The 21,349-nt window shown below is 40.4% G+C and overlaps 1 protein-coding gene across 1 annotated transcript in view; it reads right to left on the bottom strand.

Moving 5' to 3' along the window:
• Positions 1–1,397: 1,397 nt before the first annotated feature.
• Positions 1,398–21,349, bottom strand: part of LOC136876237 (steroidogenic acute regulatory protein, mitochondrial) — a 56,707-nt gene continuing 36,755 nt past the window's right edge. The window contains exons 3-5 of the mRNA XM_067150019.2: positions 20,414–20,518; positions 7,639–7,814; positions 1,398–1,772 (exon numbers count right to left, since the gene is read on the bottom strand). Of these exons, the coding sequence (XP_067006120.2) occupies positions 1,568–1,772; positions 7,639–7,814; positions 20,414–20,518 (486 nt within the window). The 3' untranslated portion in view covers positions 1,398–1,567. The remainder of the gene's footprint in view (positions 1,773–7,638; positions 7,815–20,413; positions 20,519–21,349) is intronic.

The raw sequence follows: 21,349 nt of genomic DNA, 5'->3' as shown, positions 1-21,349 counted from the left end.
TACATGGTAAAGGCTGCAAATTCGTTACAAGCGCTCTTCTCGAAAATGGTGCATGTCACATGCCTAGCCCATGCGTTACATCGGACCGCCGAAGAGGTACGACATAATTTTCCTGAAGTTGACAAGTTAATTGGGTGCATAAAGAAAGTGTTTTTAAAAGCCCCATCTAGAGTTCTAGCATTCAAAACAGAAGCTCTTGAAATTCCCTTGCCCTTTTCACCTGTTTTGACTAGATGGGGAACGTGGATTGAGGCTTGTTGTTATTACTGCGAGAACTTTGAAGTTGTAAAGAAAGTGGTCGATTCCTTCGACAAAACTGAGGCTGGATCAATAAAAACAGTCCAGGAACTCTTGGCTGACAAAGAAATTGCAGGTAAACGTTCCTACATAAAAACAAATTTCGGATCCCTTCTTAATGCAATAAGTGCTCTAGAAAAATCCCAAGTGCCACCAGTGGAGCAGCTGCAAATTGTGTATAAAGTTGTTAATGATCTGAATCGTGTGTGTGGTAAAGTGGGTGAAGTTGTATCCATGAAATTGAATAAGGTGTTACAAAAGAACAGTGGGTATAAAACTTTGTGTTCTATTGGCAAAGCATTGTCGGGTGAAAATTTTTCTCTTACCGACTGTGAATTGAATCCGGGAGATATTGCTTGTTTTCAGTATGCACCAATTGTTTCAGTTGAGGTAGAGAGAAGCTTTTCCATGTACAAATCGTTACTTGCAGACAATAGGCAATCGTTTTCATTTGAGAACCTATGCAAAGTTTTTATTGTGCATTTCAATTCGAATTTATTGTAAACAGCCACTGAAGTTTGTTTTCTTAAATATTCTTTGTTAATTAAATGACACCTATTTGCTAGTAGAGTATTTGAAGAATATGCCAGTTCTAAAATATTTCATTTTTTTCACCAGGGGTGCAAAGTGGTATTTACTTTGTTAGTAACAAAAATAATTTAAACGTAATGCATTGTCATCCATTAAAATTATCTCTCAAATCAGCTAATTGTTTCTTAAAGGATTAATAACTAAGTGACTTACGATTAATTTATTGGTCATTTTTTTTCAAATTTTATGTCATTTTTTAACCATTTTTAGGTCATAAATGCATTTTTTATTTTGCATTTTCTTGCTATTTTTTGGTCATTAAATGCCTTGCCCTAGTTACGTCATACTTTGCTGTCGACACTGTCGGCTTTTGCCGGAATTTCCATCTGTTAGACATTTTAGGAAAACAATTGAATGTAGTAATGGTTGCTGTGTTCGTAAAATATGAAGTGATATAGGCTGTAAAAAGAAGTGTTTCTTTTATTAAATTCAGTGCAGACGAGCTTCAATGTTCAATTGTAAGACCTTTAAATATGTTCCTGCATGTAATTGTATTACACAACAGCCTGTGAAGGAACGTGTGAATTTAATGAATCATTAGCTGCTACAGTCCACTTAGAAAGAGCCATTCTATTATTATTGTATTTAACAATCTACATTTAGAGAATTATCAGAAACTTAAGATACGAAGTAGGTAGGTCAGTTCTGATTGGTGTCTCCTGCCTCTGTTTACAGAATACTAGAAACATCCTTCTCGCCTGAGGTGATCGGAAAACTGTCTGAGATAGCGCACATAGTCCAGCATGCCATCCGTGAAGAAGAGTTCCACCACGTACTGCGGCAACCACCCACCCAGCCGAGCACAGTTGATCCACTGGAATCTGCTCCAATCGGGCTTCCCAGGAACAGGGTGGATAGCGAAGATGCTCAGCTTCGTCTCACCTCTGCAACAAATTGGCCGCCGAGTTAATCAAAATCTAAATACAGCATATTTTTGGGTAAAACTATATTTATCATAACCTAACACATCTTGGACGAATTTTCGTTTCACTTTTACCACTTTTCTACTGTCATCTTTATTACACTTCAACGAATTGTATTTATGGGAAAATCTCATCTGATCGTTACAATACCGTATGTATTTTACCTTGGCAAATCCTCGACCTGCAGTAGGTGTCCGTGGTATTTTCTGTGATAAAGAGGATATTTAAATAAAGTGTAAGCAATGAACTTCATTGTTATGCTGGTATTGATGGATATGCCTGACTTTTCCTACTAAAAGCCTTTATTTAACCACCTTATCAATACCGGTATACAATTTTTCATTAAATATTACCATAGTTATATCGGCCGAAACTAGTACTATTTAATGAAAAAATGTGTATTGATTAGGTGGTTAACTAAAGGCTTTTAGTGAGAAAAGTAAGTTTAAATAAAGTTTAAAATACAAAGTTGGGATTTTAAAGGACTGTCTAAAAGTGATTGATATAAAAACTTTGACAAACTGCAGTGAACATTCAAGTATACTTTTATACTGTCCATTCGAATTAATCCGGATATTTATTCTGCAGATGTAGATATGATAAACGTAACTTATACAATTCCCCTCAGCATAAGGTAAAACTTTTAGCAATGTAAATCTGCCCCACAAATATATTTACCTTTAGATAAAAAATCACAAATCGTCCGGCGTTTTCCATGCATCCTGACTGAAGAACCACTGTCATTGGCCGAAATTTATTAGTTTATTACACATGATTATCACTTCCATAATTCACAGATTGATTTCATTACCAACTACAAAACACGAATTTGTCGTAGACGAAACGGCGGGGACACAAACTCTTCGTGAATCTTTTTGCTTAGTACCCCTGTCGTGTTAGACAAATGGGTTTTGTCATTATCCAGGATGTGTTAATTGCTTCCACCTACAACTCCTCATTGGCAATTGTGTCTTTAATCAATAGTTGTTCACCGTGTTGATAATGGCTTAAGTAGAAGTGCATTGTAATTATTTTAATAGTTAGTAACTTGCTTGCTCTGTCATGATAAATCTTGTGCATTATGCAGCATTTCTTTTCTTTGATATTGCTTTCTTAATCACAGAGCATGTTATTTTATTTTTGTTGATATTTTAACCATAGTTCATATTTTCGTAAAGAAGATCAATGAATGCCTTAGGAATGCAGGTGTAGGGATTGAAGACGTGAGCGGTCATTAAGGAGCATGAATAAATAGATGTTTGTGGGAGAAAGGCTTCTAATGGAGGACAGGAATGAATATAGGTCTCCATCAAACAATGCACAGGGTACGGCAGGTAGAGTAAATCGAGGGGAAGTAAGGGGAGAAGTTGTGGAAGGCAAGCGGGCTAATATTTTAAGGGGAAGGAAATTGAGGGCAAAGGGGTCTATTCAAGGGGATATTTCAGGAGAGGTATGGACGGGGAATTACTATGAGCAGAGGGATGATGGGGAACAGGGAAGTGATACAAGAGAGGGGTTGGTAAGAGGAAAGGGAAAGGTAGGGGAGGGAAATGTAGAGCAGAGCAGTGGTCCCCGAAGTGGGGGACGCAACCTCTGTTGGGGGTGGCAGGGAGTAATAAAGGGGACACCGGATGTCATTGTAATATTTATATTTCATATTCTGTAACAGTCCGCCTCTGTGGTGTAGTGGTTAGCGTGATTAGCTGCCACCCCCGGAGGCCCGGGTTCGATTCCCGGCTCTGCCACGAAATTTGAAAAGTGGTATAAGGGCTGGAATGGGGTCCACTCAGCCTCGGGAGGTCAACTGAGTAGAGGTGGGTTCGATTCCCACCTCAGCCATCCTGGAAGTGGTTTTCCGTGGTTTCCCACTTCTCCTCCAGGCGAATGCCGGGATGGTACCTAACATAAGGCCACGGCCGCTTCCTTCCCTCTTCCTTGCCTATCCCTTCCAATCTTCCCATCCCTCCACAAGGCCCCTGTTCAGCATAGCAGGTGAGGCCGCCTGGGCGAGGTACTGGTCATTCTCCCCAGTTGTACCCCCGACCAAGAGTCTGAAGCTCCGGGACACTGCCCTTGAGGCGGTAGAGGTGGGATCCCTCGCTGTGTCCGAGGGAAAAGCCGACCCTGGAGGGTAAACAGATGATGATGATGATTCTGTAACAAACTTTGTGAACAAATGTTGCTATCCTCAGATTCTAATGACCATGAACCTAGGCAGGAAACTCTCCCACTGCCATTCAAGACTAATAAACTTGTACTTTTGCTGTCTTATTTCACAAGAACTGGCCAGTAGATCCTACCACCAGAAATTCTGAGAGAAGGTGCAAGTAACATGTCTCACACAGTACCCTTTCATCCACCATTTATAGTGGCAACTCCTTACCAACCACTTTACAACCAATAATTACAATAATCTGCTTGACAATGTGACTGCCACTTACTTGCAACACTACACGAATACTTTCTTCTATTTCCACCATTGTCGGCTCGATTTCAGCTAGGCTTTTCCAGTCAGTTCAGACAGTCAATGAACAGGTAACTTCTAGCGCGTGTTCATTGGAAGTAATTAGCCCGATTTACTTCTTTTTTTTTTTCCTTCTTCAGCGTTTCTCTCTCCTGCTGGCGGGGTACGCTACATGGATTCGTTTTTTCCTGGGCCATGTCAGGGTGGAGATTGATACTCCCCAGATCTTTGTGAAGGGTAACGGCCCATCGCTGTTTTTTTTACAAGTTGATTTACGTCGCACCGACACAGATAGAACTTATGGCGACGATGTGACAACAAAGGGCTAGGAGTGGGAAAGAATCGTCCGTGGCCTTAATTAAGGTCCAGTCCCAGCATTTGCCTGGTGTGAAAATTGAAACCACGGAAAACCATCTTCAGGGTCATAAGAGACTGCATTGTTAGGCACGTGGGAAAAGTGTGTGGAGGAAAGGGAACTAGGGTAGAGTGTCATCTGATTATGGCTGGACGAGAGAAAATTAAGTAGCAGAGATTGTTGTCAGTGGTATACTGTTAAGAAGGATACTGGAAGGAGGTGATCGGGGACTACGAGATTATGGAATGGGTATGTGAGAAACTGGGAGTGAGATTTGTATATAATAATGGGTGGGCAGAAGATTCTGATTTCCTTCGCTTGAACCGCATGGGTACGCGTAAGTTAGGGGATTTGTTTAGATGGTTTATAGAGCGGAATATTCAGGGAAACGTGGATTGAGGGTACAGGAAGCTGGAAGTCAAGTAAGGATGACATTAAATTGTTAGTGTTAAAATGTAAAAGTAATGTAAGGAAAGGATTAGCACTAAGTTAATAGATAGACTGCATATGTACCAGCTACGGTATTGTAGTAGGAATTGATTCATGGCTGAGAAGTAATGTTATGGATGCAGAAAATTTACCCCTGAAGTGGAGTGTTTATCGTGGAGACAGGATAAAATCGAAAAGGGGATTGTGCTTTCTGGTGAAAATAATGTAAGGTACGGAGACGTTAATGGCCAGAAACATGAAAGCCTAGGTGTAAGGCTCGTCTTTAAAGATAATAGGCAACTTTATGTTTTTGGGCTGACCTGGAAGGGGTGATGCTGGCGCGAATTATTTAATAAGATAATCATAAAAGTTTCTTTCTGTAAACCTGTAGGTGCCTAGGGTTCGAATGTTGAAGCTTACTGGACCGTGGGCTTTAGCTGAACTTTAAAAGTAGAAATATACTCGTATTAGTCTATTATAATCGATAGAATATCTCTATTGTACTTGAGATTGTTGAAATTAATATTACCCTCCATCTATTGCCTGTCAGTTGATTCTTGTATTCTTTTAAACTTGAACCTCACATGTCAAAACACTATACACTGAGTGGTCAAAATAAAAGTTATGGGAAGACACTGAATGTGATGTTAATAACGAGTTGCTCTTCCGTGAGCCCTCAAAAAGGCAGCAATACGGTGAGACATCGACTATACAAGGTGTTGAAATCGTTCTGGAGGGATATGGACCCACGCATCATGCACTGCTACCCATAATTGGTCTTGTGTAGTTGGTGTGGGGTTCATAGAGCGTACACGAGCATCGACAACATCCCATATGCTCGATTGGATTACGATCGGGGGATCTGGATGACCAATCCTTGGTCGTAACTTCACTGGAGTGATCCTCCAAACACCTGCGTGCTACCATAATGCGGTGACATGGCGCATTGTCTTGTTGAAACATGGCATCTCTATCAGGGTACTCTAGGGCCAGAAAGGGATGCAGCTGGTCTGAATGTCCACATAACGTGCACCTGTCAACGCTCCCTGCAGCCGGACAATGGGGCCTAATTGCGACCATGAGAATGTCGCCCAGACCAGAAATGAGCCACCTCCTGTCTGGATATAACCTTGATGACACGCAGGATCCATAGCTTCATGGGTCATACGCCACACTCTCACGTGCCCATCAGCTCGATACAACTGGCACAGGGATTCATCGGACCATACCACATGCCAAGGCCCATTGCCGATGTTCGTGGGCTCATGCACGTCGTTGAGCTCTGTGTCGAGGTGTCAGCAAAGGGACACGAGTTGGTCGTCGGCTGGTGAAGCGTATGCTGTGCAGTCGCCTCCTTATAGTCCTGGTAGAAATGGGTTCGTGACTCCCAACATTCAACTGGGGTGATCTGACTCACAGTAGCCTGTCGAGCGCCCTGTATGGTTCTGCGGAGGCGACGTGTTGTCCGTTTGTTAAACACCTGTGATTTTCCCGTGCGGCGGTTTACGCCGGTGGTAACATCCTCTGTACGATATTGAAGATCCACCCTTGACATCGTTGACTTCGGAAACCCGAAATCGCGTGTCATCTCCACAATGCTATGACCCATTCGCCGTGCGCCGATGACCATCCCACGTTCAATGTCGGTTAACTCGCGACGTATTGCCATCTTCACGACACTGGTATCTGTCACAGACTGCTCAGCTACGCCGCAGCAAGCCGCAACGCTCAGGGGTTATACATGGCACATTTTCTAATGGTTCCGGTCTCGAAAGCCAAGAATAACGGCCGAGAGGATCCGTCGTGCTGACCACACGACACCTCGTAATATGTAGGCCTTCGGGCTGAGCAGCGGTCGCTTGGTAGGCAGTTCGGCGCTGTTGCGCAATGGGGTTTGGTTTGGTTTGGTTCACATTTTCTAATGATGCACCCCTTCCTATGACTTTTGGCCACTCAGTGTACACTGCAACGTACAACATGACTCTATTTATGGTACCATAAGAAGCATCTGTTTACTAAGGTTTTAGAACATGGATTACTGAACTACTTCTGATCATACCGTTTATATACTTAATGCATTTCATGGAGACACGACAAGGAAACTTTGAGGAAGCAAATAACGTGCGCATAGGTGGTCTGAGACGATAAAACTGAAATATGGAAGTGACCCTGGCCAGAAAGTTAGATCTTGGTCAAATGTATAAGCAAGGACTGCAAAAGTAACCTGTCAAAAGATCCGAACAATGCTTCTCATAGAAAATTTCAAAGAGGAATCAAGAATACAATGAACACAATCTTTGTTTGAGAGGGCGAAAATTGTTTGACTAAGGCGGATTGTCTACAGTGTTAAAAGTTAACTACCTGTTCATTTGGTCTGTTCTTCATGACAAGCTGGGAACAAAATATCGTTATGCAAAGTCGAATCAGAGACTTCTAAGAATGTATAGTCGATTTCGCAAGGAACCGACTCGGGAAATGAATGAGTATAGAATCTTTTATATATATATAAAAAACGAACAGGAATACATTATCTACATATATATGTCAAACGAACAGTTGCCGCAATCTGTAACACTTACCTAATATAGTTCCTTTGAAGTGGAGCTAGAGAGTGTTCGATGGAACAGCCGGCAGCAAAGTAAGTTCCTTCAACCTCCCTGCAGTGTCGTACACAGACGAAGTCGCGGCTCGCCACCAGTCCTGACACCAGACTGGCCGTAACGATGTGTGTGATGTCGGTGTTCGGGTCGATAGACTGAACGAAAAGAATTAAAACATTAAAAAATAGACTTCACTCGTCCAACGAATTGAGATGGTATTTGGAGACACCGTGCTTATCTGGACTACATCCATTTCGCTTTCACTGACTATGGTGGTCATCAATTTGCATCTTGCCTTTTAAGAGGAAGCATGGGAGAAGTATAGAGGGTGAGGAAAATTCCTTTGATTTCAATGGCTTGAATGACTTTGTGTCACAATTAAGAATAAGTCATGCTACATTGGGTTCTAATCCAATCATCAGCAGACCTGAGGATGGTTTTCCGTGGTTTCCCATTTTACACCAGACAAATGCTGGGGCAGCTTAATTAAGGTCTTGGTCACTTACATATTAATAGTATGATAAAGATGTTGATTCCCATAGGGAAATATTTGTCCTGAATTTTTGCTGATGAGACAAAGTCTCTTAGTGCATTGGCACTGCCGGTGGCTCCAGTTAGCCTACGCAGTGGCCTCCACGGTATGCACTAGCCAGCGTATTGGTAGGTGTGCTAGGTACCAACTGATGAGCCCACCCTAGCACACGAGGGCGAAATGCTGGCAACCAGGAATGAGTTAGCTGGAAAATTTATAATGTCCAATAACGGACCATTTATATTGGTATATTAATATTAGACCTCTCCCACCCTTACGACGCCGAAAACCTTCAGTGTATTAGTACGAAGTTAAACAACTAGCAAAATAACTCTCTATATAATGAACTTTTTGGGGAGGAGGCCGTGAAACTTCCTTTGCAAAACATTTATACTTAACGAAAGAAATATATTTATCGACTAATTTTGGTTGAAATTATGAAAGGAAAAATACTTGTAACACCCAGATTCGAAAACATTTACTTTAATGAAAGATTTCTTAATACGGTGCGATAATAAATTACAAGCCATTTGTTTATCGAGGTGTTTCAAGTTGAATTGTTATTTCCACCTTTTTAACAAATGTTACTCATTAAACATTCGCCCAAGGCATTTTTAGGTTTAAAATCAATACCGTCACAGTTTCCTATTTCACTCGTTTCTGGTTGTCTCTATTGTGAGTGCTACCGAACCGGTGGGATTAATGCAAAATGTCGGAAAGAAAAGGTTTGAACGTTACGGAGAAGATTTCTTTGCTGAATGAAGTGAAAAATATGTACGAAGAAAAGTAAAAACGATCGCAATGCAATTCAGAGTTCCGCCCAGGCAAATGTAAGAAGCGTCACTGTATCACAGAAAAGGTTTTATCGAGGGGAAAGCAATAAAGTGTCTGAGGGCGATCGCAGCATTTGGAAAACTAAAGTATTAGAAAGGATTTTAAAAGAGTATGAGCTTAAGAACGTTTTAAACATGAACGAAACAGAACATTTTTAAGTGATTACCAAAGAAGACATTAGTTTTTAAGATTGACACATGCTTTGGAGGGATAAGTAGCAAATTTTGATAATTTTTGTTTATCGCAACACTTCCGGAAAAAAAAAAAATTAAAACTTCTTATGCTAGGAAAAAGTAACAAGCCAAGATCTTTTAAAGGGGTCATATCTTTAGAGGTAGATTACGTTTTCAATAGGAAAGCGTGGATGACAGGTGAGATTTTCGAGAAGTGGCTTGTGCGTTTCGGAAAAAAAAAAAAGAGAGAAAGGAAAAATGGTACTCTTTAAAGAAAGTTGCCCAGTGCACTCGCTTTCTTCAACGAACAAATTAGCAAGTATAAAGCTGGTCTCCCCCCACCCCCACCCCCACCCAAACATATGGAAATTACAACCGCTAGACCATGGAGTGATAAATCACTTGAAAATGATTTAACCGAGCTCGATAGTTGTAGTCGCTTAAGTGCGGCCAGTATCCAGTATTCGGGAGATTATGGGTTCGAACCCCACTGTCGGCAGCCTTGAACATGGTTTTCCGTGGTTTCCCATTTTCACACCAGGCAAATGCTGGGTCTGTACCTTAATTAAGGCCACGGCTGCTTCCTTCCCATTCCTAGCCCCTTCCTGTCCCATCGTCACCATAAGACCTATCTGTGTCGGTGCGACGTAAAACAACTCGTAAAAAAAAAAAAAAAAAGATCTATCGGAAACAGATTCTCAAAACTTCCATTTCACATTCGAAAAACGGGGTACTTCGTGACAATATAATTCATCTCAGAATCTATTTCGGAGCTGTAAAGGTATGGCAAACTTACGCTTTGGGAACAAAAACTATGGACTGTTTCACAAAAATGGGGTTTTCTATGAAAGCCATAGAGGAAGAATGCAGCGCAGTGTCTTCAATTGAAGAGTATTGGGACCAACTGCAAGCAGCAGGTGTAATTAATGATAACATACCGGTGGATTAATTAAGAGTAGATGAAGACGCTCTTTTTAAAAAATTGGCTTTACGTCGCATGGGCACAGATAGGTCTTATGCCGACGATTGAATAGGGAAGGCAACTTAGGAGTCGGAAGGAAGCAGCCGTAGCCTTAATTAAGGTACAGGCCCAGCATTTGCCTGGTGTGAAAATGGGAAACCACGGAAACCATATTCAGGGTTGCCGATAGCGAAGTTCGAACCCACTATCTCCCGGATGCAAGCTCACAGCTGCGCGCCCCTAATGGCACGGCCAACTCGCCCGATTGTTGTTGCTGAGTATCCAGCAGATGATGAAATTCTTCATTCATTCAAAGAAGGGGATATCGAAAATGAAGATGACCGTGGAAGAAAATGAAGATGGGGACGCCCCTCCCCCTCCTTCCAAAAAGGAAGGAATGGCTTCTTTTGACAATATCGACGTGGATTTCAGCTTATCGAAAATGTACTTGATATCATCTTCCATTACTCTACTAAAACTGTACAGCAGGACATCAGGCAGTACTTTGAAGTGGGTAATGAATGAATACATTTGTCTACGAGTCTTGCGTTGTTTTAATTGAGTATTGTATTTACTGTGCAAAAAATTACCGTAGCCTATCTGCATACACGCATTTTAAAAACATATGTATCTTTAATTAAAACAAGTTGAATTTGTGTATAGGCCTAATTAAATTTCTGCATTACGAATTTTATCCCGATAACCGTTGAGTTTGTTGCAACGGACTTCAATTACCTTCATATTACTACCTCCATAAAAAAAAATTACAGTCATGATTCTTTGCAAGAAATTGTGTACTGGACATCAGGTTTCCAATTTTCTATTTACTTGGCTGCCGAATATCGTTCCAGAGAGACTAAGTTATCAGTCCAAGGGCTGGTTGGAGCCTCAAATAGGATCACCAAAAGTAATATTGCTTTCCTCAATGAGCTAGAACGAGTTATTGCAGCACAACATACTCCAGCGAGGCTCAACTTTTAGGATTACAGTAAGATATAGCAGATATTTTAGATTCAGGAGGTCAAATGGACTGTGTCGCTATTGACGTATCCAAAACCTTTGATAGGGAGATTACCGAAGAAAATGAGAGCTACTGGACTAGACAAGTATGGATTAATGGCTGGCTGCATTTAAGGAAATCAGAACACAGAAAAATACAGTATTTGAAGCTGTTATCGGATCCTGCAATGTTTAAGAGGGAAGTCCCACAGAGCAGTATTATTGGATTTTTATGTTTTGTGTGAGTAAATAAATGGGATCACAGATAGGGCTATTTGCGATGATGTTATACTGTATAGAGTGATAAATACCGGTACGTAAGTTACAGGACTGTGAAGGACTACAAAATGACCTAGACAATGTTGTGAGATACACAGCAGACAATGATAATTATGATGATGAACGAGACGAAAAGTCAGGTTGTCAGTTTTAACAAGAAGAAACGTCTTCTCAGTTTTAATGACTGTCTTGATGGGGTGGTAGTACCTCATGGAGAGCAGTGTAAGTGTCTAGGTGTTAATAAAAGTAATGATCTTCATTGGGGGTAAACACATTAACGAGGTTGTAAAGAGAGGTTAGAGGTATCCTTTTACACGATTATGAGGGTATTGTGCCCTACAGGACCCTATGGTTCCGGCCAGGCGAAAGCCGGTCTCGAACCCAGAGTACAGTAGTGAAAGAACTCTCACAAACGTGAGCTTGTGCACATAGTCTTACCTGAACACACATCCTCGCTCGGCCGTACAATAGCGCACTTCTCAGGGATAACATGGGTGAACAATGGGCAACATTAAGATAAAATACTAGGATATGTGACTAATCAGGTAAGAATCAGCTAAATTAAAATAAAAAATATCTAACAGAAAAACATCGCTGCATTCAAAGTTTAACAATCAGGGATTTATTACATAAACAAAAACTATTTACAAATATAAGAGCTTTCAAAAATGCTTGGGTAAAGATAATGTTGAGCCGATGACAACCAGTTCACTGCCTTCACGAAACAGCTGGGCTGTAACAAGCATGTTACAATTGTGTAAGTAATGAAATCTAGAAAAACGGATATCTGCTGAAATACACATCTAACAGTAATTCTCATAAAATTTACTATGCCTCGTACCATCGAACCCCGGTGCAAACAAATATAAACACATAATGTACAGTGTCCTGACTCGGTCACGAATCCTGGTCCCATGAAGAGTAAGGCGTATAATATTCATATACAAACAACATAAAAAGAACACAACCAACATATCCAAGGGGTCAATATCAAACGGGCCAGTGTTAAAATTAAAGTAGAACAAACAGAACAAAAATCTCTCCCTGCGTTCAAAACATCAAGGTCGTCTTCTCCCCCCTACACACTCGACAAGCTGCAGACAGCAATATAACCGAGTTTCAAGACTGTGACGTCAGACACAACAACCCTCACCATTCGAACACTTGACAAGCGGCAGTCCACATGATTTACGAGCTCAGCTGACTGCGGGCTAAGAAACCTCGCCTTTCAAAACACTTCACGTAATCTGGCTGCTAAAAGCACTCTTTTAAATACACCTGGGCTATCCGCCCTCATCTCAATATCACCAGCAATATAACAAATCTTATTTCCGCCTCCCATGGGCTCAACCTTGATAATACAAAGACACAAATCAGTAAGCGATAGTCACATGGCCATAATAAGGCATCTCCAATGCGTCCAATACACTCTCAAACTGTGCTGGGCTTTCTCATATCAATACATACAGTCAGCTACATGCATAATGCTCACATCTCTCAAACATTCGACTCGCTCGCCCTGTCAGTAAAGCGAGGTGAATTACGGGTTACATCCTGGTCTCAATTATACAGCCTACGTCTGCAGAGACAAATGCCTGAACGCGACACAATAAATAGTGCCTGCCTGTTAGACTAACCTACTATGACCAAGGGAGTTCGACCTGACCCATGAAGATCACACGTACGCTAATATACTACGATCGAAATGAAATATAAACACACCAACAAGGAATCTACACACTATCATCTACCCTAATGTACGGGGTTCGAGCTTGAGGCCTAGCTCTTTATTACCAAGAATTTTCCTACCATAACTAACCTGTTGGCTGACGGCCCCCCTATTCCTGTCTAAATTTAAATGACATGCTTGAAACAGAATTGGAAAGCTCTGACCTTATATGATTGATGACATGACGGAGCGGCCCTCCCTGTGGACCACTGAATTTACCACATCATGACAAACTGCGACGGTTGCAGCAGATACTGGTGAATACTTGGAGACATTCTATCTTGCGTGAGTCCTTCGTACAGCTCCTTAGGTGGTTGGAAGATGTCCCCTTCGACGTCGCGCTGATCAGGTACGCCCAACGTTCCTGGATCGATTCCCGATGTCGTGTCGGCTTCAGCTCCGGTTGTGGCTTCCTCGCAATGATGATGTAGAAGCTCGTTCTGGCTTGATGCAGGGGTAACTGAAAACAAATTCATTTATTACAGACTGTTCAAACTCGATGCCTGTCTCCACTACTATCGTGCCTCACACGTTACATTGACCAAGTCTTGTTCTGAATTTTAAACCTGGTACACTATAGTTTCTTCACCACTCTTAGTAACACTGTTATTCCATCCTTTCACTCGGACAACATGTAGTGCTTGAAGAACTACCCTGAGCCTATATTTATTCTAGCATTACGTCAGTTACATCTTGACCTCACAGAAATATGAAGCTACTAGTTCGTCAGTCTATTATAGGCAGTACCTCCTCTCACCATAGCATATCAACACAGGTAATATCAAGAATTTAGCTGAATATGCAAGTTGATTACTTACTTCCTCGCAGGTTCGGTAGTACTAGTTGTATGTGCAGCTCGAAGATAAAACGTTGTTCCCAGTACCGACACGCAGCATGACGACTTCGTTCAAGCAGCCTTACGGTCAAAGAATGAGGCTGATGTGCCAGGCGGCCTTGCTTTTATAATCAGGTTAGCGTAACCACGCCGCTTGATTGCGTGCAGGATACGCGCGCCCGCGACTCGAAGTTTTCCCGCACAACGCACGTCAAGTACCCTACTTAACGAATGCATTTATGATTGCAGCCCTAATGCATATCAAAATTAAGCAGAAATTATGCAGGTTGCAATTCTTGTATCAAATCCAATGCAACTCTACCGTAACCAAAGATATTAATTTAATTCTTTCTTCCCTCCGAAGGTAAGTTTTGCCGGGATCCGGGAAGCGTCCCCAATCTTCATTAAGAGGCTTGGCTTGGGACATAACTCCCTTTAATGAGGTTCTGGAGATTTTCATAATGACGCTCTAGCTCTCTTCACACAAGAACGCTTCTTCTGGGATCTTTTATGAAATATACTATAAGACAATGACTTCGTGGGTGGTCTTATGTAATCCCAATATCCAATACTAAAATCTATACTATTGGTCCATGAACAGAATGGTTCAGTATTAAGCGGTTGTAGTAAGGAGGTAAAGGAGAGGGCATATACGTCTCTGATAAGACTCCAATTGAGTTGCCAATATGCAAAATGCCTTAAGTGCAATATAAATTTATGTTCACAAACAAAGAAAAACGTGTCATTTTTTATGGGCAAGAGATAGGATCACAATTCTTTCAGCATAAAATTAGAAAAAAAGTTTTTAAGTTCATGTGCGAGAGAAATGAAATTTCTGTGATTATCTAGATATTTAAAGATTTAGTTTGGACATAAGGCATTTTGCTGCATTACATTGTACATAAGGGTATTTGTAACAGTAAACAGCTTAATGTAATTAATTGCATATGCTACATAAACATAAACTTAGGTGGACTGGAGGAAGGAAGAAAAACTGGAAAATCACTTAATTACAATATAGTACTTCCATTTGTTTTGTTCTACTTACATTTCCGTTATTTTATGACAGAAAACAAAACAATATTTCACCGGTGGCGGCTGGTAGTATCTGAAGCTGGGTGTTGCACCAAAATTTTCAGTGTCACATTTTTATAGCTTACAGAAATAACAAGACACTCTATTATCGTTAAGTAATGAACTGCATTCCTACTAAAACTGTAATATATCTGTCAGTTATAACCCAGGAAATAAGAGGCTAATTATACACTGTAACTACAGTTACTCTTAATAATAATGTTATTGGCTATACTTCCCAATAACGACTTTTTACAGTTTTCGGAGACGCCGAGTTGCCGGAGTTCTTTTACACGCCAGTAAATCTACTGACACGAGGCTGACGTATTTGAACACCTTCAAATACCACCGGACTGAGCCAGGATCGAACCTGCCACGTTGGGGTTAGAAAGCCAGCGCCTCAACCGTCTGAGCCACTCAGTCTGGCACAGTTACTTTTGTCTCACTTGAATTGAAAATTTGCCGTCTGTTTTTCATTGAAGAAAGATGTTGCTAATATTGTCGGTTGTCTGGTATGGCGTGGAAAAGAAATCACCTAGCAAGTTGGCCGTGCGGTTAGGGTCGCATAGCTGTGAGCTTGCATTCGGGGTATAGCGGGTTCGAACACCACTGCTGGAAGCCCTGAAGATGGTTTTCTGCGGTTTCCCATTTTCACACCAGGCAAATGCTATGGCTGTGCCTTAATTAAAGCCACGGTCGCTTCCTTCCAACTCCTAGCCCTTTCCTATCCTATCGTCGCCGTAATACCTATCTGCGGCGGTGCAACGATAAGCGAAATTTGTAAAAAAAAAAAAAAATGGAAATGCAATTAACTTAAGAGAGAAAGTAGGAATGAAGTAATCTCCGCAGAGTGCAATCTAACGGGGACATTTGGAACTGTTTCTCGGCAGGGGACTTGCTAGTCTCATGCAACTCCCTGAGACTGATACTGGCGAGATACTCTATCTACCTTGACTGGCGAGCATGCTATCTGATGCTACGCAGGCTTAGGCTCGCCCTTGCTGAGGTACATTGCGCCGCGCTGTCCGCTAGGGAGTTGCCGTAGGAAAGTAAACCCCCTGAGTTTGGTTCAAAGCCACCAGCCTTTATTGGTCCGTTACGAAGCATTGGTACAGCGAACGACCAAAGATGGTCGATTTTAACATATTTTAAAATACCTATATGTTAGGTTTATTAAACTAAAACATTAGAAAAAAAGAGGACAAATAAAGTACAAAATTATTGGGAGTTGTGCAACCCTGCAACAATACCATGCACCGCCCCTGGATTTCACAAAATATTAACTTAAAGGGCAGCAGGTACTTTACATTAATTTAAACTGTCAAGTTTCAGCTGATCTACTTGTCATTCTTCAGGATGTATAAAAGTATATTACAGGGTACTGAGGGAAAAGGTGTGTTCACCATACTGGGGGACTCTGGGGTTAAGGGTAGATTTTTAAATCAATCAGAGGCAGTTATGTTGACAATTGGGCTGCATTAAGCCCGCTGTCACACAGAGCGTCGAACGATCAAGAGCAACCAACTGGCATCGAGTACTAATGACTAAATTCATTCACCTTGTCACACTGGTCATCGATCGAGAGGGATCAACTGCACGGAAACAGCCGATACTCCCGCCCAGTACCGTGCAGGCAACAGACGTATTCATATTCACGAGCGGAAAATAATGTGTTGTGAAAGCGATAATTCGGGTGAAAATATGATTCTAAAATATGAATATATGAGGAGAAAGGAAAGAACCAGACGATCGCAGTGGACAAGGTAAAGGGCCATGGAGAATTCCACCAACGTGTGCCTTCATTGTGGAATGACGAAGAAAAATTCAGGAACTAAACAGTACCGAATTCCCATCAATAATTACGGTATAAGGAATTAGAGGAAAAAATGAAATCACTAATAGACATCAGGCAGACAAATTACAGGAAAAGTGTAAGTTCTGAGGAAAGGCTGACACTATCGTTAAATTCAATATTCACAACGATTTTTAAGGCTTAAAGTCAGAACCGATGTTCACCTCCGAAACAACTACTGTATGTCTGTGGCAAAATATATGAAATAAAAGATTATTTGCAGGTACATTTATTTGAATTCTACAAGACTCTAATAAAGTATTGATAAAAAGGGACTGAAAACTGTTATGTACATCAATTTGAATTCATAATTTGAAGGTACTACAATTAACAGTGGAAATATATTTATTTAGGCCAACAGGTTTCTGGACATTGGTAAGTCATACATGTCTGCATCTTACAGATTTAGGATTGCTCACAATACATCAGTGGATTTGTTCCTAATATATGTGATGATATTCATAGAGCACTACAGCCAGAATTCTTGACAGGGTGAAAATTTCAACAAAAGCCTCACAACAGTGGCTCACTGTACTTCAAATATAAGACAATACCATTTATGCTTATTTGTTTTAATGATGCTGGTTCTTGGGACATAATTACTGTCTTTTCAAATGATATTTTGAGGTGTTTATTAGACGGAGGTTAACAGTTTTTTTTTTCATACTACTTGGTGAGACCCCACCTACCAAAATAACAGACAAATCAAGAAATGCTTCCAGTCAAAATTTACATTACCTAATGTAGAAATAGTGTGTCAAGTTTCATTACAATCCTGTAAATAATTTTGAAAGAAAGAAAAATGCACGTATGTTCTGAATATTGTGAAAATGAGGAAAACAAGGAAAAGCAATGGAGTTCCTTACACTGTTTCTCTCCCTCATGATCCTCTGCAAGTCTCTCGTTACCTCTCTTCTTCTTTGTTATTGTGCCATGTTCAGAACAGCAGCATATTGTTTTCATGACAAGCATGTTGCTGAATTTCTGTACTGTCTTTTGTGCAAAGAATCCAGGCCCAAATCCAAACTTTGCAAGAATGACAATCCTGTCTTAATTTATATCATTGAAGACTACAGCAGCTTCAAAAGCAGCTAATTTTATCAAATGGCTGTGAAGAAAGGTTGTCTATGGACATCTCTTCCAAAGTAAATTCTCTTTAGAGTTCTGTGTATTCACATATGTTTACATTTCTTGAGTTCAGGTGAGGCTAGTGCTCTGTACAATAGCTTAACTATAGGAAAAGCTTCTGGAGTATTGTTCTAATGAGTAAGTTGGCAGTTTAATAGACTGATACTTGTCACAACTACATGTAAATTACACACAAGGTCTTGTTTATTACTCTCATCACTAAGCATAAAGTAGTCTCCCCAAACTTTGCACTGGCAAGCTGATCTAATTTCTCACTTGGCAATAATAAACCTACTAATCTAAATCCTGCACTTCTATCCAAGTTACTGGTAAACTCCTTTGTACAGAGTGACAACTTTTTCCACAAAGGTCTGGTAGGACTCTCTTTCTTACCTCAATGTTGATTTTGCCTTTCTGTATATTGTTCATATGCAACTCCTTTACTGATGTGAACACTACCAAGCCTATCTACCCATCCTGAAATACTTTCCTTACGAATCAGATGAAGGAAAATGAAAACTTTGCCTTCAATTTCACCAAAAATGAGAACCAAACACTGCAAACAATAATAGGTGCTAATAGCAAGCATGTTGCCTTCTATTTTTAGAAGTGAAAAGTATGCCAATCTAACAACTAAATACTTTTGCCGTCTACAGTAGAATGTTATTTAGGACTGTTGCTGAGATGGTAAATTATTTCATTTTGCTATATCTTACATTGCCGGTCAAAACTGTTTGTAAATACTGATTATATAAATTAATGTTTGACAGAGTAGGGTGTATGGCTCTTGTAAGATCTTGGATTAACTTACAGGGTAATTAATCTACTCAAACTTTTATTACAAGCATGTAACTATCATATGAATATATTTTTTTATAAATATGTACATTTTCTGCCATAATATCCCCTTAATATCACATCACACAAAATGCAGTTTTTTATTTTGTAGATTAAAATAGTGATTTAAAAGGAGTATGTAATGTGTTTAATTATTATAGTAGTTGTAACGGGAATGTACAAGGAGGTAGATCTGGAGTTTTGAGTTGGAGGTTTAAGTAGAACGATGTGTAAAAAGAAGTAGATACAACGGAGGTGAGGATATATTTAGTACTGGGTTGAAAAGTTAGAAATAGAGTACATGGAAATGAATGAGTTCAGAGATACATCGTGGTTTGGGTTGGTATGATGAAACTATTGAAAGTTTTGGTGAAATGCGTGTTGGAGTTGTTTAGATATCACAGTTGCTGTATTGAAATTTATTGCGAGTGTTGAAATGATATTGAGGTGGAATTAGTGTATTGAATATATTGGTAAAGTGTGTTATGATGGTAAGAAGCTGTATTGATAGAGAATGAAGTGTGGGTAATTATTAGTGAAATGTAATTGAATGGTGGAGCAGTATCTTGGTTGTTAAACGTGTGATATGAAAGGTATAAGCGAGGATAAGTGAGGTATGGTGGCTAAGAGTAAGCAAGTGAAGGATGGAAGGAAAGAGAGGTAGATGAAGAGAGAGGTAGTGTCATATGAAGATGATGTGATGGGAGTGATGGTGGCTAAGAGTTTAAGTCATTGTTGGATCAATTGTTTTGGAACGAATGTGTTGTATTTATAAGAGGATGACTGGCGTGGTGCGAGGTTTGGTGATAGAGGGATCTGAGTTTATAAGTCTGAAGGATATGTGACGTAGTGATGATGTGGTTGACGGTTGATGGTAAAAGGTGAGGACATATTGTGAGTATATAATTTAATATTATGATAAATAGATTTAATTACTATATGATGAGTTGATCATGGCAAGAGAGTAATTGTAAATACGGTGTGATGAAAGGATGAGGCCTGCTGTTTGATTATGTAATTAAGATAATGTGAGTGGAGTGAGAAAATGACACACAAACGGGACCGTGGTGTTATATTATGGCTGAATCAGCGTACTGGACTAGATCAATGAGAATGGAAAATAGAAGTCATGCAATGTGCCAGTTACGCGAGTTCAGCCGGAAGGGAATGTAGAGGCCTGTAAACCACAAAGTGCCGACTATGCCGTTCTGTTATTATTATTATTATTATTATTATTATTATTATTATTATTATTATTATTATTATTATTATTATTATTGTTATTTTACACTAAGTTTTTCCCTATTGCCATGGCCTATGGGATCATCAATAAGGGTTGATCAGGGCCCATATGCCAAGGTATGGGGAGAAAGAATGCCGTTTATTCAGTGTTGTTCATGTTAGTGTAATTTATTCTGGCTTTTATGTTGTACATGTTATTTTTCTCACTCAACAGATCAATTGAGCAATTTACTGTAGATCTGGAGAAAAATAATAAAGAATAAAGAATAAAGAACTTACCTTTAACCTCTGTGATGCTATAAATTGCTTATTCCACTTATGAAGGTCCCCAACACCATCGAATATCAGATCATGTAGAAATTTGGGGGGAAAGTTGAGAACCGCCTAAAACAGATAGATAATAGCAAGAATCAAGTTAACATGGCAATTGTGGAGTCCTGAATTAACTAGTGACTAGGCGTTTAAGCAGAATAAACAAAATTTCGCTTAAATTATCAACCAGAGTGATCAAGTGCAAACTAGTGATACAATATGCGTTCTCTAGGAGTATCCGTACACAAATATAATAGTTCTGGTGATACTGTATATTGAACGTTCTCGAGGAGTACCACTACAAAAATATGATCGTTCTTGGGATGCTATAAGCATTCTCGAAGAATACCAGTGGCAATTTCTAGCCGAGTGCAGCCCTTGTTAGGCAGACCTTCCGATGAGGGTGGGCGGCATCTGCCATGTGTAGGTAACTGCGTGTTATTGTGGTGGAGGATAGTGTTACGTGTGGTGTATGAGTTTCACGGATGTTGGAGACGGCACAAACACCCAGCCCCCGGGCCATTGGAATTAACCAATGAAGGTTAAAATCCCCGAACAGGCCAGGAATCGAACCCGGGACCCTCTGAACCGAAGACCAGTACGCTGGCCATTCAGCCAACGAGTCGGACGAAGAATAACAGTGCAAAAATATTATCATCTTGCGATACAATAAGCATTCTCGAAGAATACCTGTACACAAATATGATCTTGTGATGAGCAACGCTTTAGCTCGAGACTCTCGAGACTGACGTCACCAGTGGTGGCCGATAGTGTCTCAGATCGGGGGGTGGGGGGGGGGGCGGCCACGGTACTTTTTACCACGATTCTTTCTTTGCTAATGACCAGTACCACCGCATTCATTCAAGTCTCCCGTGCGGAAACGAACTAATTCACTGCTGTCAA

This window comes from Anabrus simplex, chromosome 1 (assembly GCF_040414725.1).
Source record: "Anabrus simplex isolate iqAnaSimp1 chromosome 1, ASM4041472v1, whole genome shotgun sequence".
Taxonomy (NCBI): Eukaryota; Metazoa; Arthropoda; class Insecta; order Orthoptera; family Tettigoniidae; genus Anabrus; species Anabrus simplex.
This window is presented reverse-complemented; position numbering and strand designations above follow the sequence as displayed.